The sequence below is a fragment of the Littorina saxatilis genome, linkage group LG1 (genome assembly GCF_037325665.1).
Source record: "Littorina saxatilis isolate snail1 linkage group LG1, US_GU_Lsax_2.0, whole genome shotgun sequence".
Classification (NCBI taxonomy): Eukaryota; Metazoa; Mollusca; class Gastropoda; order Littorinimorpha; family Littorinidae; genus Littorina; species Littorina saxatilis.
In genome coordinates, this window is record NC_090245.1 from 105,063,529 (window position 1) to 105,088,358 (window position 24,830).

General features: G+C 47.3%; 1 protein-coding gene and 1 non-coding gene across 4 annotated transcripts in view; both read right to left on the reverse strand.

The window, feature by feature from the left end:
* LOC138948762 (alpha-2-macroglobulin-like protein 1) overlaps nucleotides 1-24,830 on the reverse strand; it is a 77,506-nt gene that overhangs the window by 25,809 nt on the left and 26,867 nt on the right. The window contains exons 19-25 of one of the 3 annotated variants that reach the window (XM_070320373.1): nucleotides 17,373-17,526; nucleotides 16,158-16,386; nucleotides 13,512-13,661; nucleotides 12,111-12,206; nucleotides 11,526-11,577; nucleotides 10,991-11,077; nucleotides 8,481-8,657 (exon numbers count right to left, since the gene is read on the reverse strand). In XM_070320373.1, the coding sequence (XP_070176474.1) occupies nucleotides 8,481-8,657; nucleotides 10,991-11,077; nucleotides 11,526-11,577; nucleotides 12,111-12,206; nucleotides 13,512-13,661; nucleotides 16,158-16,386; nucleotides 17,373-17,526 (945 nt within the window). Of the gene's footprint in view, nucleotides 1-8,480; nucleotides 8,658-10,990; nucleotides 11,078-11,525; nucleotides 11,578-12,110; nucleotides 12,207-13,511; nucleotides 13,662-16,157; nucleotides 16,387-17,372; nucleotides 17,527-19,848; nucleotides 19,991-24,615; nucleotides 24,731-24,830 lie in introns of all 3 variants that reach the window. The other 2 variants (XM_070320380.1, XM_070320389.1) reach the window with 2 other exon arrangements.
* On the reverse strand, nucleotides 5,689-5,807 carry LOC138951387 (5S ribosomal RNA). Its single transcript, XR_011451108.1, has one exon. It is a non-coding gene; the product is annotated as a 5S ribosomal RNA (ribosomal RNA).

The following is a 24,830-nucleotide window of genomic DNA, read 5'->3' on the forward strand; positions in this document are numbered from 1 at the left end:
GCCGGTCTGACACGCGCGAAAAAAGAAAGAGGACGCGCCACCTACATCCTGTAAGGGGGAAGCACTCGGACAGTGCTTGGGATCCACGGTGGCGCATGGTTATGGGAGATAATTGTACCCACTCAGCGTTTTGTCCAATTTTTTCGGCCTATAATAGATAATGTGCAAGAATAGTACTGTCGTGGTAAGTGTTATATTGACGTGACCATGCTGGCAACCACTGCTGTGTGGTGAACTCAATGTCAAAGTCCAGGCCACTCAAAGCTTGAATACCACTGAGTCTACGGCAAGTGGCTAAAGCGATGAGGAACAATTAGTCTTAAAAATCAGCAACTTGATACTGATGCCTGCCAGGGGTTCAAACTCATTGCTACGCAGGAGTTTGAGGACCAGAAAGACATCCCCCTTGGGAAATGAAACCCGAGGTTTAGACACCGCTGCATTGCTAATACCCGAAAGGACATTAGCGATGAGGGAGGACCTGATCAAGTGTTCAGATCTGCGACCAGTAGCGGCCGCAATCGTGGAAGCGATGGCAGATCTGTATCCAAGAAGAGTCTTAGAAGAAAGACTCTTCTTTTGATACACTTCCACCAGGAAGTTGGCCAAGTCCTGTGTTGAGGGATAAAGCGGCTTTATCCCCTTGGACAAGGCGAAGGTGGCCCAAGCTCTCCAGCGTAAGTCGTAGAGCTGATTAGTTGATCGCCTCTTAGCGTTCAAGGAAAACTCTACTGAACTCTTGTGCAATCCTAGTGCAAGCAGTTTGGAGCGCACAAGAGCCATGCGGTCAAGCACAGACTCTCTGGACGTGGATGAGGGAGGCATGATCGAGGCTGGAGCAGACCTCCCCCGTCCAGATCCAGAGGTAGAGGGTCTACGTGGGTGAGACCGCGAAGATCTGGAAACCACGGAGCTGTTGGCCAGTAAGGCGCGACCAAAATCAGTCTTGGTCGTTCCTGCAGATATTTTGCCAGCACCCTCGGAATCAGAGATGTCGGGGGATAGGCGTAAGCATCGAGGAGCCTCCACAAGAGAGTGAATGCGTCCAAGTGGAACGCATTCATGTCTCGAAAGGGGCTGACGTACCTGGGAAGCCGAGCGCTGAATCGAGTTGCGAACCGATCGATCAGAGGACGGTCCCACCTTGCCCACAGACGCTGTAGAACGTTGTGAGCGATGGTCCATTCTGTGGAGAGAACCTGATCGCCCCGACTGAGAATGTCGGCCAGGGCGTTCATTTTCCCCGGAACGAACTGGACTGACATCCGGACCTGATTGGTCTGGCACCAGAGCAGAATCTCCTCCGCCAACAGGGAGAGGGACCGAGAATTGGTGCCCCCCTGGTGGCGAAGGTAAGCTAAGCATGTGGTGTTGTTGTCCCCGTTGAAAATCAGAGGGGCCAAGGACAGGCCGAATGGGAGGGCCCGAAACTCGAACACTGTGCCCTCCCAAACGAACCGGAGCAGATGTCAGTACCCCGGGGCCACCAGGATGTGGAAGTAAGCATCCTGGAGGTCCCAGACATGGCCCAAACGTTTGGCCGGATGACCAACCGGACCGACGAAGGGGTTTCCATCTTGAACTTGCACCTGTGAAGGTACAAGTTCAAGGTGGAGAGGTCCAACACCGGCCTGAACCGGCCGTCCTTTTTGGGGGCGGTGAACAGGCGGGAGCAGAACCCCCGAGAAGGCTGAGAAAGGGGGTAGACCGCCTTCTTCTCGACCAACGAGTTCACCTCGTCCTGAAGAGCCTGCCATCTGGCAGGGTCTCGAGGAGGGGGGAACGTCCAGGGTAGAGCGGACAATGGAGGTTGTGACGACAGCGGTAGAGAAAACCCCGACCACACCACCCTCAAGAAAAACTGGTTGGAGACCAGTCTGCCCCACATGCCGCGGGCCCGAAAAAGGGAACCGACGGACGAAAGAGGGGCAACTTGAGGGGGCGTCAACGTAGGGCCGGGACTCACTGAAAATTCTGCTGGCGGGCAGGCGCAGGCTTGCGACCACCCCCCCTGGTGGTGGTGCTTCCCCTTACCTGTCTGAGCACCCTTCGTCTTGCTTGGGAACGCAACAGGCGCCTAAGAGGAGGAAGAAGGAGGCAGTGAAACTGGCTTCTTCTTCTTCTTCTGAGGCTGGGAGCTGGAGGTGACTGTAGCACTTCTCTTACTCCCCGCCGCCGTCGCCGAAGCAGCGAGGCCAACCATCAGAGAATCAGTGTTCCTCTGGCGTGTGGACTCCACCACAGAACGAACAGTGTCCGGATGAAAGAGGGAAGAAGGCTGAGGAAACGTGTTCCTCAGACTCTTCCTCATATCCGGAGGCACTATAGAAGTAGGCAGAAAATGATCACGGAACAGGGCCAATAAAGTGGACCCGTGTTCCAATGGCCAATTCTGCCGCAGACGTCACGCACGATCGCACGGCATGCAAAGCCCGATCCACTCGAACCGTGTCAAGGACCCGAGTGGAATCGGACTCTGCCCGATCGGGAGGGTCCAACAGTGTGGACAGCGTGCTCATCCATGTCAAGGCCTGTGATTGGGCCTCGACTGTGGAAGAAACGGTGGCCTCAAGATTGTGGAACGAAGCAGAGCTCAGTTCCACCTTCTTGACCGAAGGCACCTCCCCAACGAACACATCACCGTCAGCCCCACCCTAAACACTCGAAGTCTGGAAAGGGAGAGTTCGAGAGTCAAAGGGAAAAGGGAGGGACGAAACAGATTGGACACGAGGAAACAGTGGAGGTGCGCCTCCCAAAGGAAAGCATGGCACTGAACCCGCGTCCTCCCGAGGAACATAGGTCGCGTTTGCACGTGAATCTGTACTCCTCAGGCGATGTGCTGCCGCTTCCACCGTGGCACTAAGACTAGGGTGGAACGCGAATTGCCGGCGGACGGATCGTTCATAAAACGAGCCGCCGGCAGACGCGGCGTGAGCCTCCTACGCCCGGGCCGAAGCGGACTCAAAGGACGAGAGGGCGTCTCAGGGAAGGACGTCCTGAAACTGTTCAAACGTCCTTCTAGCTGTGCGAGGACGAGCCTCCTGCCTCTCGTCCTCAGACCCCGGGTCCAGGTCCTGTGTGTCAACACTAGACGACAGACGCTTAAGAGAGGCATCCGTGACGTCAAGACGCCGCGTGATGTCTGTCATGTACTGTTGGAAAGTACGAAGCATAGCTTCGGAAGTTCCATCAGAAACCGGCAAGGGTAGAGGATCAGTGTTAACCTCAGGGCGACCCTGATCCTCCTCCCTATCGTCCTCCGACTCACTCTCCTCTTCACTTCCCGACAACTCCTCAAAAGCAGGAGTGTAGGGAGCTTGAGGGGGAAGAGCCGAAAGCGATGAAGCAGGCTGTGAAGAAACGCCCACAGAAGCAAGAGGCCGCGAAGACCCCTGCCCCAAAGACGAAACGTCTCCAGCAGCCGAAGGGGGAGAAAAACAACAACCCTGCGACTGTTGGGTCAGCCCAGCCAACGAACCCCCGCCATTTATAGACTGAACAGGAACCCATCGGGTCTGATCAGAAAAGAAATGGTCCGGTCCGGTCGGGGGTGCCGATCCGGTCCGGTAGGGTGGTCCGGTGTTCCGGTCCGGTGCCGGACCATCCGGAGGTCCCGTTCGGCACCGAACCATCGTACCCACAGAAGTGTTCGGGTGGTTAGGTCCGGACGTGGACATACCGTACCATCCGGACCCGTGGTCCGGTATGGTCCGGTTCGGTGCCAGACCATCCAGACCAACAGAGGTGGTCGGGTGGTCCGGCACCGGGCCATCCGGACCCGTAGGTCCGGACCCGTAGGTCCGGTACCATCCGGAGGTCCTGTTCGACATCGAACCATCCGTACGCACAGAAGTGTTCGGGTGGCTCGGTCCAGGCGTGGACGTACCGTACCATCCGGACCCGTAGGTCCGGTTCGGTGCCAGACCATCCGGACCAACAGAGGTGGTCGGGTGGTCCGATCCGGTCCGGTAGGGTGGTCCGGTGTTCCGGTCCGGTCCCGTACCATCCGGAGGTCCCGTTCGGCACCGAACCATCCGTACCACAGAAGTGTTCGGATGGTTCGGTCCGGACGTGGACATACCGTACCATCCGGACCCGTAAGTCCGGTGGTCCGGTGCCAGACCATCCGGACCAACAGAAGTGGTCGCGTGGTCCGGTCCGGACCGGACCACCGGTCCAGTACCGGACCATCCGGACCCGTAGGTCCGGTCCGGTCCCGTACCATCCGGAGGTCCCGTTCGGCACCGAACCACCCGTACCCACAGAAGTGTTCGGGCGGCTCGGTCCGGACGTGGACATACCGTACCATCCGGACCCGTAGGTTCGGTTCGGTGCCAGACCATCCGGACCAACAGAGGTGGTCGGGTGGTCCGGACCGATCCGATAGGGTGGTCCGGTGGTCCAGACCGATCCGATAGGGTGGTCCGGTGTTCCGGTCCTGTGGTCCGGTCCCGTACCATCCGGAGGTCCCGTACGGCACCGAACCATCCGTACCCACAGAAGTGTTCGGGTGGTTCGGTCCGGACGTGGACCTACCGTACCATCCGGACCCGTAGGTCCGGTGGTCCGGTATGGTCCGGTTCGGTGACAGACCATCCGGACCAACAGAGGTGGTCGGGTGGTCCGGTTCGGACCGGACCACTGGTCCGGTACCGGACCATCCGAACCCGTAGGTTCGGTCCGGTCCCGTAGCATCCGGAGGTCCCGTTCGGTACCGAACCATCCGTACCCACAGAAGTGTTCGGGTGGCTCGGTCGGACGTGGACATACCGTACCATCCGGACCCGTAGGTCCGGCATGGTCCGGTTCGGTGCCAGACCACCCGGACCAACAGAGGTGGTCGAGTGGTCCGGCCCCGACCGGACCACTGGTCCGGTACCGTACCATCCGGACCCGTAGGTCCGGTGGTCCGGTGTGTTCCGGTTCGGTGCCAGACCACCCAGACCAACAGAGGTGGTCGGGTGGTCCGGTCCCGACCGAACCACTGGTCCCGTACCGTACCATCCGGACCCGTAGGTCCGGGGGTCCGGCAAGGGCCAGAGGTACTGTCCCGCACCGGACCCTAAGGTCCGGTACGGTCCCGTACCATGGGTCCCGTCCGGACCAAACCCGGAGGTCAAGTCCAGTCGGGACCCGTGGGTCCGGTTCGATCCCGACCCGTAAGCCTGGAACGTTCCGGACCCTTGGTCCGGACCATCCGTCACCCGAACACCAGACGCTAAGGAATGGCGTGGGGTCAAGACGGTCCGGTCGGAGGTGTCGGTCTGAGCAACAGAAACAATGTTCCCGTCGCCCTGACCATTCGACAGAAGTACCACGTTCTGTCGAACACCTCCACGTCCAGTAACTAGTCGGCCGGAGCGTCTTAACAAGAGGGACAGCCACCAGTCACACGGACGTCAGAGGGAACCGTAGTAGCAGTGGTCGTAGGCACGAAGCCTGAAACCCCTGCCCCCACAGGACCGCCCTGAACGGGGTCAATTCGCATCCCAACCCCAGCGGGGAGGGAATTCAGAGACCCCGTCATCTCCTCCGATCTCCCCCCCCCAGGAGGCCGAAACTACTGTCGAAACAGCAGCAGACGACCCAGCGAGGGAGTTCAGAGGAGGACCCGTGTCCCTCCTGGCTTCCACAGCGGTGGAAACCGAGGAGGGCACAGGAGAGGCACCGGAAAAAGGAAGATTTTAATGCCAACTGCACCCGGTGTTCCCAGGCGGTCACCCATCCAAGTACTAACCGGGCCCGACGTTGCTTAACTTCGGTGGTCGGACGAGAACCGGTGTTTACAACGTGGTATGGCCGTTGGCTGTCAAAACCTGAGTCTCTCCAGTAGCCCCTAGATCGGATTCACCAACCCCCAAAGAGGGTTGGGAATCGACCTGCCCCCGGATTCGAGCCAGGGAGGAGAAGGAAACCTTCCCCCCAGGCTTGAAACCGGGAGGAGCTGAAGCCTGAGACTGAGGGCCGGACAACGGCGTCGAAGGGGGGGAAGCCTGTTCCACTGAAGGAGAAGGAGAAAGAAGCTTTTTCTTTCTCCTCGACCTTCCCCGAACCTTCGACGGCGCAGCCCCGCCCGAAGTCCCAGGCTCAAGCCCAGCCTGTTTGAGCAAGCTCGCATTGAGCTTGCTCAAACAGGCTTTCTCCGCCCTCCCTCGCCGCAAACGCAAAGCGTTTGGGGAGGGAGAGTCGGAGCGCCGAAAGATCCCCTTCTCCGTGCGTAAAACATGACGCTGGGCGCCCGGAGAAGGGTTGCCCCCGGCAGACTCTGGTTCCGTAGAACCAGAGCCCAAAACAGGACGAGACATCCTACCTCGCCCTGTACGTACCCTTAAAGACCGAGAATTAACAAAATTCAAAGAAAATTTAGGTCAATACTCAAGTGAATGCGGCGAAACGAGAAGCAGACGACCGGTCACCACGAAGTAGGACGGGAGGCACGCCGAGTCCGCCACACAAAAACGGAGGCACAAGTTGAAGGAAACACAACGTAGCCTCAAGCCAGAAGTGGAATAACACACAATAATCCAACAGGTGATAGTCCACACAGAAAAGAAGCCTCTTAGTCCAAAATAATCCGGGAGCGTAGCAGAAACACAGCCGGTCTGACACGCGCGAAAAAAGAAAGAGGACGCGCCACCTACATCCTGTAAGGGGGAAGCACTCGGACAGTGCTTGGGATCCACGGTGGCGCATGGTTATGGGAGATAATTGTACCCACTCAGCGTTTTGTCCAATTTTTTCGGCCTATAATAGATAATGTGCAAGAATAGTACTGTCGAGGTAAGTGTTATATTGACAGACATATTTTTCTTTTTGGCCTTACCGTTGTGTGAGGCTCATGGTCCCACTGAGTGAATTTTAAACAGTAGCTTGTCTTTCAGTATGTGACATCACTTCTACAGGGTTGATTAGGGACTATGCCAGGAGTTTTACAATTTACACAACTTATGAACAAAAACTCTGAAAAAACAGGGTCCTAACCCTTTCTACCCCACCTATGTTGACCAAGTTTTTTTCAGCCGAGACCAGCTGTGCTGCAGCAGGTCACTCAGAATTGTAGTAACTGTGAAGTAACTGTATCAACACGCTGGAATGCAGGCGTTAGATGGACGTTACAGGAAGTGACTGAAGCTAACAGTCTGAGAGTATATATATATCCGCACCAGGTCAGATAGAGCCATATGAGTGGGTACGGATATATCCGTACCTAGGAGACAATGAGTTAAAAAGGAGGGAGTCTTAAAAAGGGGTGTTCTGCTGTGTTTGAATTAGCGTTTCTGTATCAACAGGCTCCTTTACGGACCGTTTTGCATTGACAGTCTTGTCAGGAAAAACCCACCCAAGACAACAGTAGCGATGAACAGTACAGTGGAACCCCCTTTTAAGACCTCAAAGCATCTGACAAACTCTGGTCTTAAAATGGGGGTACATTTACAGAGGTTAAGAACAGAAAATGGGGGTACATTTACAGAGGTTAAGAACAGAAAATGGGGGTACATTTACAGAGGTTATGAACAGAAAATGGGGTACATTTACAGAGGTTAAGAACAGAAAATGGGGGTACATTTACAGAGGTTATGAACAGAAAATGGGGGTACATTTACAGAGGTTAAGAACAGAAAATGGGGGTACATTTACAGAGGTTAAGAACAGAAAATGGGGGTACATTTACAGAGGTTAAGAACAGAAAATGGGGGTACATTTACAGAGGTTATGAACAGAAAATGGGGGTACATTTACAGAGGTTATGAACAGAAAATGGGGGTACATTTACGAATACGAATACGAATACGAATACTTTATTATCTCATACAGAGAAATTTCAGTGTGGTGCACATTAAAAGACAAAACAAATAATAAGACAACAGATAAAAATACCATACGAAGCATACTACACTCGCGCACGCATATGTACACTAACAGGAATAGTAACATGATTCCAAATAGGTTAATTGCCATCAGCTTTAGCTAAAAGTTTACCGCTAAAAACTATCATTATCACAGGACTAGATATGTCATTGAACAATATTTATCACCTCCCTCTGTAAATGTACCCCCATTTTCTGTTCATTTACAGAGGTTATGAACAGAAAATGGGGGTACATTTACAGAGGTTATGAACAGAAAATGGGGGTACATTTACAGAGGTTAAGAACAGAAAATGGGGGTACATTTACAGAGGTTATGAACAGAAAATGGGGGTACATTTACAGAGGTTATGAACAGAAAATGGGGGTACATTTACAGAGGTTATGAACAGAAAATGGGGGTACATTTACAGAGGTTAAGAACAGAAAATGGGGGTACATTTACAGAGGTTAAGAACAGAAAATGGGGGTACATTTACAGAGGTTATGAACAGAAAATGGGGGTACATTTACAGAGGTTAAGAACAGAAAATGGAAGAAATGAAGGTCTAAAAAGGGAGGGAGTCTGAAGTTCAACTGTAGTAACGGACAGAAACAGACGTTGTAACTCACCGATCTCCATGAAGTTTTTGGCCTTATCCTGAACAACTTCAGTCAGTCTGCCAGTGGCCGTGAGATATTTGAGAACGTAGATGTTGGGCGTGAAACCGACCATGTTCTGTTCGCCACAGCCTGTGGGCATGCGCACCAACCCGTCCAGGTTGGACAGTGCCGGCCCCATGATGTCACCTGAAAAAGGTTTCACTAGCTGTTAAGAGATTTTAAATTGCTCACTGCAAATTATTCCAACGTCAATTGTTTGGTTGAGACGCGTCACCATCATAAAGCGCTTAATCGTCGACTTCACTCCCTTGCTGGCGGTGTAAAGGCGTGTAAAGCTCATATCTCCTCTTTTACTACAGGTAGGAATCTAATTTTTGCCAAACACGGTATGTACCCCAATTCAACTCAACTCAACTCAACTCAAATTTTATTGGCTTCAATTTTCATAGAAGAATTTGTCTTGCGCTTGGGAGAAAGTAAGAGTATAACATATAAAAACAGCATTCATATCACATTTCATGTATCACACACAGTAATCACTAGTATAAGCCTACAATTATCACATTTGTACCTGTATCATACATGCAAATAAATAGTATCACATTTCCACGTATCACACACAATATATACATTACATAACATACAGCAAGCTTCCATCTCCCGCGCCCCCCTCCCCCCCCTCCCACACATACATATCCTCGCACGTGCGTCGACTCCATACAAATGACATCATCAGTCCATTAACTAAAATGCACAATGACTAGTAGTGGGTACATGATACTTAATACGTGCTCAACTAGACCTGCTAACTAAAATAATAACAGAAACAAAAACAAGGACTGGGCACAACATTTACACGTGTGTGACCTACTTACATCAGGTGCCTGTGATCTATAAATAACAATGATTGCGTTTAAAGTAAAACATGAATAATGCCGATGTTTACTAACAATGAATACATAACAACTAAGATAAGAATGTATGTGCTTTCATAATATGATTATTTTATAAAACACAGTGGGGAAATTTGGAAAATAATTTTTATACGAAACTGCGCACATCGAGTCGAGCTCTGTAGCGTGTGTGTTCGGAGGCAGGAGACACACATGGCTGTGGATATTAATTGTTCGGTGGATTAAAAAGGATACCCCGACTTCGGCAGGGCAGAAGGAGGTACAAGACGGTGTGCTGTATTGCTGTGTGTGTGTGTGTGCTGTGCAGACATTCTGTGTTATGTGCATGTTCTATTCTAGTCTGTCCGTAGGCTTCCTCTGAAAGCTACACGCCATATTTCAGCTCAATCGACCCATAAGTACCAGAGATACAAGTCTACAGACAAATAATGAAACAGACAGACAGACAGAGTGAAACGAATACACAACCTGTATATATACGGCTTTGTAAAAACCAGGGTTCGACACTAGCGGGGGGCGAGTTTTGTGTTCCGCCCCAAACATTGCCGAAGCTTGGGGCCCACTCCGCCCCAGAATAAATTCCAACAATGACAAAAAGAAAATTCTAATGCCAGAGCCAATCACTAAAAATCGCCAGTCAAAGTCATCACTGAAATTTGCGTTACGATCAATGCCGCAGTCAAGAAAAAAAAATTGAAATCGTCGAAGGACAATGCCGCAAGGGAAATAACTCCCAGATTGCGCTCTTTAGCGTGAGAGATAAGTATCGCCTTCAAATGCCAAACGCAAAATGTGGCGACACATCCCTGGTGTAAAAAGACATGGAAATGAAGATGAAGAACAGGGTGGAGAGAAACGAAAAAAGGAGACTGATGCAGCCAAAAGCGCGAAGCGCTGTCGTAATTTCAATGTCAAATGGTTGAAAGAATTTCCCTGGCTTCAGTACGATGAAGAAAAACAGACAATGCATTGCCGCACGTGAATACTGAGAGTGGGCCCCAGATTTTTGTTTTCCGCCCCAGCAATGTCCATCTCTGGGGCCAGTGTGGCCCCAGGCCAAATAAGTTAGTGTCGACCCCTGAAAACACATACCTGGTTGGACAGACTGCTTTACACTTCTAGGAATGACTGAGACTTATAGCTCAGAAATGATGGACCTACACTATTTGAATACCTGATCTGTACATATTTTGTGATAATCTCAAACAAATGAGGCCGACTGCTGTTTAGAGGTCTGATAAACAAAGGGAAGTAAGCGCTCTAAATGCATACCACATGTGTAATGAGTAAGTGACAGTTATTCGGAACCAATCTCCTGGCACCAGCATTGAAATGAACAAGCGACTTTCATCGGATGGGTTCCGAATAACTCTCACTTGCTCTATTACACATGTGGTATGCATTTAGAGCGCTTACCTCCCTTTGTTTATCAGATATTTTGTGATAGTCATGTGAGCTCATGGATAGCAAGATCTGACTGCTATGAAATACACTCTCAGCAAATCAGTGCAGATTTAACGGCCTGAACTCATTAATTAAAGGAGCGATTCGGCCATACCTGAGGCAGTACAAAGACAGATAAAATCTAATTCTGCAGATGCTCACCAATGACAGTGACGTCCCCACGAGCAGAGTCGGGGACCATGTCAGATGGAAGGGGCAGTCGGAAGTTGTCTCTGTACATCTCATCTCCTGCACAGATAGATACAGACATACATGCGACATAGACAAAACTAGTGAGGAAGAGGAGGACAAAAGCATAAACAAACAGACAAGACTGACCACAGAAATATCAACGTGTACACTAGAAAGAAGAAGAGGAAGAGAGACACACTAAGAGAAGCTAGATTAGAACACCAACAGCCACACATCCAGGGAAAAGGGGAGACAAATAAATCAAAACTTGACTAAATGTAAAAAGAAACATACCTGAATTAATTATCATCAACTGCATAGACACTGACATCTTGACCGTGCAATCTCAATAACTTGCAATGGCAAACATTCTAACCCCACCCCCCCCTCTCCAACACACACACCACCTACATCCGTCTAAAAATTTTGAAAACTTCTGTAACAGGAAAAGTTGAGTCCCAAAATACCTTTAACCTCTATAAGGAAGGCCAAAAGAAAGACATACCTGTGGGACAGATGTAGTGGCTGTGACTGTATCTCTGGGTCACACCCTCAGCCTGAAACACACAGATACAAACACATTCTGAGTACAGTCACAAATACAGCACCAACCAAAAATAGATCAATCACAAACAAAACCAGCCAAGAGCTGATTTTGTCAGTTATCCCAAAACTAAGTCACATGAGCAAAGTTGTACATGCAGTTTTTGATTATGTATATTACGCTATTATCAAATAAAATCTAAATTCTGTGAATTTTAATAGAGAGCTGTCACAAGTCAGTCATCACCTATTTTCAGCTATAAAACTATAATGCAAACTTTTTACACACTTTTCTCTTAAATGTGCATGCATGAAGTGCAAAGCCCAAAACCGTACAAAAAAACCAAAAAAAGTCACAGTCTATGGTTTGACAAGGTAAATTTAGCTTTTCTGCCACAGAAATGAAAAAAAGTACTCCATTAGTTTTAACAGTTAATAAAACGAAGTTCATAACAAATAGAGGCTATATAATTGAGAGAGTTATTTCCAGAATTCGTCAATTGTTCAACAATTCTATTCTATAATGTGACAAAACATCTTGGCATACCTTGACCAGGACTTCCCTCTGCACAGCATCCGTCATACCAACGTACTGTGTGTCCATAACCACAGAGTTGCCGCACTCGCCCGGCACAATCTCAGCCTGCACAGAACAATATAATGCAATATATAATATAATACAGAACAGTACAGTAGAATACAATACAATACAATGTAATATATAATACAATACAACACAGTACAACACAACACAATACAATACAGCACAGTACAGTAGAATACAATAAAATACAATATATAATATAAGACAGCATAGTACAATACAATACAATGCAATGTATAATACAATACAGCACAGCACAGCACAGCACAACACAATACTATGAGTTATTTTTAATATGCTGACTGTTAGCAAATGATACATAACAGGCATGTCGAGAAAAAAGATATCAAGCATGAGCCTTTTAGGCGAATCCTGATATCGTTTGTGAGACATGTCTGTTATCATTTGCTAACAGTCAGCATATCAGAAATAACGAATTTATAACCGTTTAATTCGACCAAAACAAATTTCGAAGCAACCCCGCAAATTAGACTGAACAGCCACAATGGGAACTTGAGCGCTCCTACCTGATTATGCCTGTCAGTCAAAGAATTCTCGTGACCTTGATAAACAAAAGGGGTCCCTGCCTGAACATTATAACATTTAGAGGGTCACCTAGAATCCGTCCTGATTGGTCAAAAACCCATATGGGGCACTGAATTGGTAATAAAATACAATAACACAACATTAAGCAAGAGTATCATAATACAATCTAACACAATGCAGTTCATTGCAATTTCATTACCAATAGAATACAGACCAAAAAAAACCCTGCAACAACAAGGTTGCAATGTCCAAAATGACCAAATATAATGTAGTAAAATGCCATTTCAACACACATATAATCAAAGCTGTTTGCCTCTGCATTCTCTTATTATTCCTCTTCAGGTTTAATAGTAAGTATAAATCCTGTTTCCCATAGAAATGTGTCAGTGAAAGAAATGAAACCAGCCCCAAGCATGCAGTTATTTCTTATACAACTGTATGGACAAATCTTAAATATCAATGGTTAACCCTTTCATTGCCTGTATGACTTCAGTGAAAGAAATGAAACCAGCCCCAAGCATGCAGTTATTTCTTATACAACTGTATGGACAAATCTTAAATATCAATGGTTAACCCTTTCATTGCCTGTATGACTTCAGCGGAAGTCCTGGGTAACTTGCTTTAAAGGGCAAAAAACCTGTTAAATAACCTACAAAGAAGAACAAGAATAACAACAAAGAATGTGCGTGTGTGAGGTGTATTCATTTATACATCAAGGACACATTGTAAGCAGTCAATTCACATTATACAGGCAACTCTGTGTAAACAAAAAAGGTTAAGGCTGACTGTTTGAATTACCTGAGCAAAGATTGGCAGCTTGCCAATGTCCTGAGCAGTGATGAAGAATTTCGTGGTCTTCGACAAGCCGCCACACAAACAGAATGGATCTCTGTTGGCTCGTGCTCCGTGAACTTTGAACCCCTTCTTTCCGTCCACTCTCAACTGCATCTAATAACAACAGAGCGAAACGTACAGATATCTATACAGTGGTACCTGCAGTGTAAGGCCCCTCCGATGTCAGGACACCTCAATCAATCAATCAATCAATATGAGGCTTATATCGCGCGTATTCCGTGGGTACAGTTCTAAGCGCAGGGATTTATTTAATTTTTTAATTTTTTATTTTATGCAATTTATATCGCGCACATATTCAAGGCGCAGGGATTTATTTATGCCGTGTGAGATGGAATTTTTTTACACAATACATCACGCATTCACATCGGCCAGCAGATCGCAGCCACACCTGCCAATAAAGGACACCTTTTGTCACTTTGTCTATTAACTTCATCAGTATATACCTGACATGTAAGGACACCACTTCCGTACAGTCATAAGAGAGCTCGATCCTTGTACCACTGCAGTAATTCTGCGTCTCCGTATTCAAAACAGCAACTGCAAAACTCAGCTTCAGCAGATGCTTGTTGATGATTTAAGTCTGCCTTCATTTTGTATCCCCAAACATTAGACAGTTTACATTCTGTTTTGTATGACGGCCAGCTAACTTTGAAGATTTGTGACAAGAAAAGCAGCTCCTTTCATCTCAAAAAGTAACGCTTCAAATGCTCAAATCCACACCCACTTTTCTTGCTCGTTATCACGCGAGCACAGAATTAACCAGATAGTTACAGACAGGGGCGTGAGCGTGACAGTTTTGAGAAGCATGAGAGCTAAAACGAATATATTAAAATGTGACATTGAGCGTGGGGCTCTTTTCAGGTTAAAATGTGAGCGTTTTCCTCATGATCTGCGATAATTTACGTGTGCAGGACTCAAACTGCGAGAGCTGGAAGCAAGCCATTTTAACATAAGATAGTACTGATCGTTCTAAACAACTTTTCTTCTTGATCAATTCATAAAAGTTGCCTTGATGATTTTTTAAATAATTAAAAACGTCCTCCGCTAGCCCCCCGGACAGACTATACTTACGCTTCCTGCTTTTGCACGCACTTTATCCAGATAGTTTATAGATAGTGACGCTGATTGCATAAGATATGCTGAACTCGTACAGCACTGAAGGGGAGGTTGACCTTCTTCTTCTTCTTCAGCGTTCCAGAATTGTCTGGTTACGTGTGAGCTCGTTTGCCCACTCTGAGAGCTTAGTCAGCTTCACTCCGCTTTCGTTGAGTAGGTATGCTGGGTATTTTCGTGTTTCCATAACCCACCAAACTCTGACATGGATTACAGGATCTTTTCCGTGCGCACTTGGTCTGGTGCTTGCGTGCGCACACGAAGGGGGTTAAGTCACTAAGCAGGTCTGCACATAAGTTGACCTGGGAGATCGGAAAAATCTCCACTCTTAACCCACCAGGCGGCAGCGACCGGGATTCGAACTCACGACCTCCCGATTAGGAGGCCGACGTCTTACCACCACGCCACTGCGCCCGTCATAGGTTGACCAACAAACAGCACAAAAGAAAAAGTTCATCCCCCAATAGTGACGCTTATATGAAGTCATATCGCGCGCGTATCTCCAGACTCGGACTCAAGGCGCAGGGATCTATTTATGCCGTGTGAGATGAAATTTTTTACACAATACATCACGCATTCACATCGACCAGCAGATCACAGCCATTTCGGCGCATATCCTACTTTTCACGGCCTATTATTCCAAGTCACACGGGTATTTTGGTGGACATTTTGTACTATGCCTAACCAATTTTGCCAGGAAAGACCCTTTTGTCAATCGTGGGATCTTTAACGTGCACACCCCAATGTATTGTACACGAAGGGACCTCGGTTTTTCGTCTCATCCGAAAGACTAGCACTTGAACCCACCACCTAGGTTAGGAAAGGGGGGAGAAAATTGCTAACGCCCTGACCCAGGGTCGAACTCGCAACCTCTCGCTTCCGAGCGCAAGTACGTTACCACTCGGCCACCCAGCTTATCAAACACTCATGTCCACACCATCTCTCCCTTCTAACTTACGTGCAAGCCCTTGTCCAGATAGTTATAGATGGTGACAGTGATCATGCCCACACCATCTCTCCCTTCTAACTTACGTGCAAGCCCTTGTCCAGATAGTTATAGATGGTGACAGTGATCATGTCCACACCATCTCTCCCTTCTAACTTACGTGCAAGCCCTTGTCCAGATAGTTATAGATGGTGACAGTGATCAAGCCCACACCCACTCTCCCTTCTAACTTACGTGCAAGCCCTTGTCCAGATAGTTATAGATGGTGACAGTGATCAAGCCCACACCATCTCTCCCTTCTAACTTACGTGCAAGCCCTTGTCCAGATAGTTATAGATGGTGACAGTGATCAAGCCCACACCCACTCTCCCTTCTTACTTACGTGCAAGCCCTTGTCCAGATAGTTATAGATGGTGACAGTGATCAAGCCCACACCATCTCTCCCTTCTAACTTACGTGCAAGCCCTTGTCCAGATAGTTATAGATGGTGACAGTGATCATGCCCACACCCACTCTCCCTTCTAACTTACGTGCAAGCACTTGTCCAGATAGTTATAGATGGTGACGGTGATGGGGAGCCGCTCGCCTCGGACAGCATTGTAGGGGAGGTTGAAGGACAAAAAGAAGGGCTGGAAGGTGGTAAGGGAGGTCACCGAGGACAGCCCGAAGCCAGCCTTTTCGTTGATGCAGAGAGAGTTGCCCACCCATTGCGTGATAGTGTCTGGCACGGTGACAGAGATGTTGCGAGCTCCACTCTCACTGAAATAAAATTAAGGGTAACAGTGTACGCCTAGTCCAGCGTCATATTATTTCTCAACAATGTCATTGTAGAAGGAACACTTTTGACCAGCCCCTTATGACAGGTACCGCTGTATTAGCAACAGAGTAACACTGATTTCTGATCTGCTATTCCAATTTCTTCTTTTTTTTAAGTGACAATCACTGGATTGCTCAAAATAAAAATAAATATTCACAGAGCTCATTCAAGTACTCGACAGTTGTAAGTGTGACATGGGATCTCATCAAAACAGTAAAATACTAGCGCAGCAACTAACTGATGTTTAAAACAAAAGAAAAGCATCAACATCTGGAAAACAATTAAACATTTCAGGAAAGGACAACTGTGCTGTCTATCTAAGCTACCCAAAGAGTAAAATCAAAACTAATTGTTTTCTGATAGGACCACTTTCTGGATATGCACATGGCCATATATATAAGAAAAGGAAAGGAAAACCTGGGCTGTATCAATTCCAGAAAACTTGTTAAAATGGCAGCGTATCAGTAAACACCTCTGAACAGGGCTTTCTGAGCAGGAACAGAGCCCTTCAGTGCAACCCTCCATTAAGGACCCCAACCCCCGACACACACACCATTCCTTTTACAACTTCCCCCCTTCCTATTTTTTAGATTTTTTGTTTACAATACAATATAACATTGTGGAAAAGGGGTGGGGGTAGAGGGTCATAATATGTCTTAAAGGAACCAATGGTAAACACATTGTCTTCAGCACCTATACACATCACAGTAGTATACACATATCAGAACTTTCTTTATCTATTTATATATATTTATCTATATATATAAATTCTTTATTTATTTATTTATATATATTCTTTCCATAAGCTTACCATCCCGAAGAAGGCAGCAACGTGCCGAAATATTGATTATAGATATAAACGTACCTAACCTGGTTACTGGTGTGTTTTCATTTTATTAACATATCAGAACTGTCTGGGTGCACGTACCCAAGGGTAAACAGATCCCAGAGCCAAGTTTCAGGAAAGTGAGAACGAACATCCGCTTTTGCTGAAGCTAGTGGAACTTGAAGTCCTCTCTCATCCTCAGAGTCTTGGATTACTGAGGCCACAGGTCCCGGAATACCCGAGTCTACGGCATAGGCTGCATCATTTCCCAAGCAAAACCACAGATTCAAGATCACATGCGCTTGCCTCATGTTCATTTGTCGTTGCTCCGGTTAGTGAAACAACTTTTGCAAACCTGTCAGTGGCATGCATGGTACACGAGATAGTTCATGCTGCCAATGAGTGCCTATCACACTTGCCTTAATGTTAATTTGCTTGCAGTTACTGTGGTTAGTGAAACAGAGCTTTTGCAAACCTGTCAGTGACATGCATGGTACACGAAATAGCTTATTTTCATCGCCCCAGAGTCGTTTTGTCTCTAAAAATCACAAGGCTACAACGAACTGATGTCAATAATTGTCTCCAAAGACAAAAATACACAAACACAAGTGCACATCGAGTGATGGGCGAACTCTGAACAAACAGCGGGAGGTGCACGGAACAGCCACGGCCGCTGTGTTGACCCAGAACCGCTCCCAACACCAACTGCCACAAAAGCACCTGTTGCTGCCAATACCCTACGTCCCTACTTGCAGGCAAAGTGCAGCGATGTCTGTGACTTGGATATGATCTCCAAATTGGAGTGTACAGTGGAGAAGTGTGCCAGTTCTGAGCAGCGTCAGACAAACATTCTGGATTTTTTCAAAACAGCTTAGTACGTGTGTCGCGGCAGTGTCAGTGTGTGCAGTGTCTTTTTTGACGAACACGGAGATTGATCAGAATGTACATGTACATGCTTTTACACGACTTTTTAAATTTTACTTCTAAAATTGTGACAGTAAAGTGAACATTTGAACTATGCCTCTCTCTATGGATTATATTATGAAGCTGTTGAAAACATGCAGAGATTGTACTCTCCAAGGAAAGATCGATGGGACGATCATTTGAAGGTGAGTGGGAAAACTTGTCTTAAAGCCATTTAGGGTTGAAAACTCCACAGCGAATTGCTGATATAACAAACTAAAATGTATCTCCCTTGAGATTCGTTGTACCCGGACTCCACTGTAATGTAAGACTGTTGGTGGCATGCATGGTACATAAGATAGCCTATGCTGCCAATGAGTACCTAGCTATCAGACACTTTCCTGGTTTTAAAATGTTCTTGCAGTTACTGCAGTGGTTATAGTAGTGAAACAGAGTGAATGCAAGATTGTCAGAGGTATGGCAAGTGATGCATGTGGTAAAGAGCTGGACTGTTTCCAGAGGCAAGGTTTATGACCAAACACGTTCACAGCCTGGTGATCAGCACAGAATTAAGTCTGAGAAACAAGAATAATCAAGAGGATAATTGTGTCATCTATGTAAGGTAAGTGCTGAATATGGGCTGTGTGATTGTATGCTTTATTGTGTTTTCCCGTTGGTTTTTTTAAATTTTTTTATGCTTTATTTTTATTTCTTTATTTATTTTTTTTATTTCTTTATTTATTTCTTTAATTTTATTTTTTATTTTTTATTTTATTTTTTTGAAGATGCAGTTTTGCATGGTTGATGTTATTTGATGTTGCTGTCTGATGTTGATGTCGTGTACCAAAAAGAATTAAAAACGTGTAAAAAAAATAAATTGTAAGGTAAGTGCAATATTTTTCACTGTCAGGTACAGGAAAGGGATTATATCCAGAGGAAATTGTGAGGTTAGCGCACAAACCAGTCAGATTTAGAATAAACAGCAACCGTGGCCAATCATTCAGAAGACCACCCAGTTCTCAGCCTTTAACACTTTCTACCCCACCTATGTTGACCAAGTTTTTTTTAAGCCAAGATCAGTTGTTCTGCAGCAGGTCACTCAGAATTGTAGTAACTGTGTATCAACACGATGGAATGCAGACGTTAGATCGACGTTACAGGAAGCGACTGAAGTGACTGTGTGTACGGATATATCCGTAACAGGTCAGATAGAGCCATATGAGTGGGTACGGATATATCCGTACCTGGGAGACAATGAGTTAAAGGAATATTGTCTCCCAGCAAAAGTGTACCGGTATAATGTAAAAATGAGTCACTGCCAGACTGTAATGGTAAGAAGTAATTGCAAGTATCAAAAACAAAAGAGAGTTATACTCTGGGCTGACATATAGCATATTGCCCAGAGACCGAGGTTGTTGGGTTGGGGGGTGGTGGATGGAGAGAGAGTAAGCATGCATATGTCCATGTGTACACAGATGTTAGTTATCGCAAATGGTATTAGATCTGCTCATGCTGCAGCTGATAATTATAAGCCAATCTCAACGCTCACTGCACGTGTGTTGCAAAGTGAATCTTACCCTTCAAGTAGTCTCTTTACGATCTAGCTCTGGCTCATGGATTTAGAGTCACTAACAAAACCCACCCAAAACTGCTGCACATGACTCTCAACACCTACCCAATGGTATGCAGCTCCCAAAGCCATGTTTCCGGAAAGTGTGAACGAAGATCTACTTTTTCTGCAGCTGATCCACGCAGTATATCTGTAGCTGCCAATGGTACAATGGCTTCTTCAGGACGTTCATCAAAGCGACCTTCATCTTTCCCAAGCAGAAGCAATCATTTGAAACAGGGAATGGCAATAAACCCCACTTTCCAGTTGATTCAAACAGACATTTTGATCGATTGGTAAGTTGGATTAGTAAACAAACTTGCAGAGAAATAGTCTGAAGTGGAGCACAGAAATGCACAATCGTTCGTTGGGAACTTATTTCTGTGTAAAAGACTGAGTGAAAGAAAACAAGAGCACAAGTATTGGCAAAAGAGGAACAAGAGCTGCGTTGTTTGTGCCCAATGATGATGATGATGATGATGATGATGATGATGATGATGATGATGATGATGATGATGCCATTCTCTGGGGAAATGTACCACACATTTTTCAGCCAGGTCAGAAAACGCCAACGAGATTGAAGCTGCTTTGTCTAGCCAATGTTTGTTGATACAAAGACAGAACGAGGGAGACTGAGAGTACGATCCAGTAGCAAAGTTGTTTCAGTTTTCAACACACTGCTTGCAGACAGGATGTCAGAAACAAAGACTGCCAGAGTTTGAAAGCTTCAGTGGACGGGCGCAGTGGCATGGTGGTAAGACGTCGGCTTCCTAATCGGGAGGTCGTGAGTTCGAATCTCGGTCGCTGCCGCCTGGTGGGTTAAGTGTGGAGATTTTTCTGATCTCCCAGGTCAACGTATGTGCAAACCTGCTAGTGAGTTAACCCCCTTCGTGTGTACACGCAAGCACAAGACCAAGTGCGCACGGAAAAGATCCTGTAATCCATGTCAGAGTTCGGTGGGTCATAGAAACACGAAAATACCCAGCATGCCGCCCCCGAAATCGGCGTATGCTGCCTGAATGGCGGGGTAAAAACGGTCATACACGCTAAAAACATGAGTGAACATGGGAGTCTAAGCCCATGAACGAAGAAGAAAAAGAACTTTCTTTTTTTATTTAGTGTTTAACGTCGTTTTCAACCACGAAGGTTATATCGCGACGGGGAGAAGAAGAAGAAGAAGAAAGCTTCAGTGTAGTGTGAAGAATGTCAATGTAAGGCACACTGTTGGACCAATCACCCTGAGACATATACTCAACATCTTAATATTATACTCTCAACACAAGACCAACACATTTGTGCAGCACCGGGGACCAGGTAGCTCAGGTAGCTCAGGTGGCTCAGGTGGCAGAGCACTGGATTAGGTTCACGAGACCAACACATTTGTGCAGCACCGGGGACCGGGTAGCTCAGGTGGCAGAGCACTGGATTAGGGTCACGAGACCAACACATTTGTGCAGCACCGGGGACCAGGTAGCTCAGGTAGCTCAGGTGGCTCAGGTGGCAGAGCACTGGATTAGGTTCACGGGTTCAAATCCAGGTCGGGACAGACACGAGTCAACTTTATGTGCAGACTCAGAGATGGTATCTATGTCCCACCCCCGTGTCACCAAAGTGGAACGTAAAAGACCTGGGTCACTCCGCCATAAGTACACCCACACACCTGGGTAGCGCGACTCTTGTTGCTGCTAGCTTTCCACTGGGACGAATTAGCGACTCGAATTTCCCAGCATCAGGATAATAAAATAAATGAAAGAAAGTAATTAACAGTAACACCTTTGTAAGCTCTGAAGTACCTTTTAAGAAAAAGGTAAAATGTTGAAAACCGACTTAGTTTACACACATTACTCGTTATGAAAGCCTCCCCAAAACCATCCCCCAAAGCACTTTGCAGAGAGGACGCAGACAAGGTGGGCAGAGAAGGACACTTGGTTTTAGAGTGCACGCTCGACGGGCGCTGTGGCGTGGTGGTAAGACGTCGGCCTCTTAATCGGAAGGTCGAGGGTTCGAATCCCGGCCGCGGCCGCCTGGTGGGTTAAGTGTGGAGATTTTTCCGATCTCCCAGGTCAACTTATGTGCAGACCTGCTAGTGGCTTATCCCCCTTCGTGTGTACACGCAAGCACAAGACCAAGTGCGCACGGAAAAGATCCTGTAATCCATGTCAGAGTTTGGTGGGTTATAGAAACACGAAAATACCCAGCATGCTTCCTCCGAAAGCGGCGTATGGCTGCCTAAATGGCGGGGTAAAAACGGTCATACACGTAAATACGTGGGAGTTTCAGCCCACGAACGAAGAAGAAGAAGAAGAAGAGTGCACGCAAAAGGTCTCGACAGCAGGAAGAGACACCACTCCCCCTCTGATTAATGATATCCACACTTTCTCCGTCTACCGGACATGTTCCACAACCAAGTTACAGGGAAGTCAGTTCATATCCTCCAATCACCAGACCCCTCTGTTAACACTATTCACATATATATGGGGCGGGGATATATACTGTTCAAAAAAAGAAACGCATAGCTTGTAATATTTGGTTAATTTAGTTATATGGCTACAAGGATATCCACCAAACTGCAGAAAATGTTTATCTGGTCGTCGACCTTTCGTCCATTGCCACAAGTGAGCTCTGCACGTGACGCATGCGTTATCAGTGGCTACAATGTCAAAATTGCTCATTTGGCATGACCACTCGTCATGCTTCAGTGTAATCTCGTGAAACTCGGGGAATATTGAGCTCTCACCATGTCTTCCAAAACCCATAAAAGCGGATTGTTCGCCACAAAGAAATCAGACGACAATTCAGCGACGAAAGATGGCCCGATTGAGCAGAGAAGACCGCCAAATTGCATTGGGTCGTTTACAAGCAGGCCAAGGTCAAAGTGCAATCGCCAGGCACTTCCACGTGTCCCAGAGCACCATCAGTAGACTGTGGGTCAGGTTTCAAGCCACTGGCTCCGTTGCTGACTTGCCACGAGCGGGAAGACCAAGGGCGACAACTGCTGCTCACGACCGCTTCATACGGCTCCGCCACCTCCGGAATCGTTTCCTGTCGGCCTCATCTTCTGTCCAGGCTCTCCCCGGGCCACACCGATTATCGGACCAGACCGTGCGGAACCGCCTGCATGAAGCTGGTTTGAGAGCTCGCAGACCTCACAGAGGAGCTGTCCTCACCCGCCGCCATCGCCAGAACCGAGTGCAGTGGGGCAACCAGCACCTTCGCTGGACCGTCCGGAATCACTGGAGACACGTGTGGTTCAGCGACGAGTCCTACTTCCTGCTCCAGCGACATGATGGTCGGAGGAGGGTCTACCGGAGAGTAAACGAACGTTACGCGCCCAACTGTGTGGATGAGGCACCCGTTCATGGTGGTGGAGGCGTCATGGTGTGGGGGGCGATCAATACCGCTGGAAGGAGCACCCTGGTGCACGTCCAAGGGCGCATAACTGCCCAGCGATACGTGGAGGAAATTCTGCGCCCACACGCCCTTCCTCTTCTGGCTGACCAGGATGCCATATTCCAGCAGGACAACGCTCGCCCGCACACAGCACGACTCACCACCCAGTTCCTCACCGACCACCATGTCCAGGTGCTTCCCTGGCCATCCATGTCGCCAGACATGAACCCGATAGAACACCTCTGGGATGAATTGGACAGACGTGTGCGCAGGCGAGAAGAAGCGCCGGCAAATCACCGCGATCTATTGCAGGCACTTCAGGAAGAGTGGGACACCATCCCACAGCAAGATATCCGGCATCTGATCCAGTCCATGCCCAGAAGGTGCCGGGCAGTTGTTGCTGCTCAAGGCAGTCACACCCCCTACTGACTTGACAGCCTCGGCACCCAATCGTATTGATTGACTGATTGATTTGAAGATGCAAATGAACTGTGTGTGCATTCAACTGTGTCCATACCAAATTTCAAACAAATAATCTAAATATTGGATTTTCTGTTAATTTTTTCGAAAAATAAAACAAATTTGGCAAGTAGCAACTATGCGTTTCTTTTTTTGAACAGTATAGCTCAGTAGGTAGCGCGCTGGATTTGTATTCAGTTGGCCGCTGTCAGCGTGAGTTCGATCCCAGGTTCGGCGGAAATTTATTTCAGAGTCAAATTTGTGTGCAGACTCTCTTCGGTGTCCAACTCCCCCCCGTGTACACTACATTGGGTGTGCACGTTAAAGATCCCACGATTGACAAAAGGGTCTTTCCTGGCAAAAATTGCTTAGGCACAGTTAATAATTGTCTACCTATACCCGTGTGACTTGGAATAATAGGCCGTGAAAGGTAAATATGCGCCGAAATGGCTGCAATTACTGGCGATATAAAATTTCATCTCACACGGCATCACTGCAGAGCGCCTAGAACTGTACCCACGGAATATGCGCGATATAAGCCTCATTGATTGATTGATTGATATATATACTCCACCTACCCTACATATTGCACTCTTCAACCACACCTAGGGGAAGTCAGTTCATATCCTCCAATCACCAGACCCCTCTGTTAACACTATTCACATATATATACTCCACCTACCCTACATATTGCACTCTTCAACCACGCCTAGGGGAAGTCAGTTCATATCCTCCAATCACCATACCTCTCTAATTACAATAGTACCCAATATCAACCTACCCCACATATTCCACACTCCACAACCAAGTCTCGGGGAAGTCAGTTCGCACCCTTGTATCATCATACCTCTCTAATAACAATAGCGACATATATCAACTTACCCTACATACTCTACTCTTCAACAACAGCTATAGGGGAAGTCAGTGACATAGCTTTGAATCACCATACCTCTCTAATTACAATAGTACCCAATATCAACCTACCCCACATATTCCACACTCCACAACCAAGTCTCGGGGAAGTCAGTTCGCACCCTTGTATCATCATCTCCACTTTTCAGAACCCTACTGCCAGCTCCCACGTTTTCCATCCTGGCAGCTGCTTGCACGATGAATTGAAGCAGCGATGGATGTGTGAGTGAGTGTCAAGGAGAGGACAGAGAGATACATTTAAGTGTTAGGGATAGACAAGACTTGCA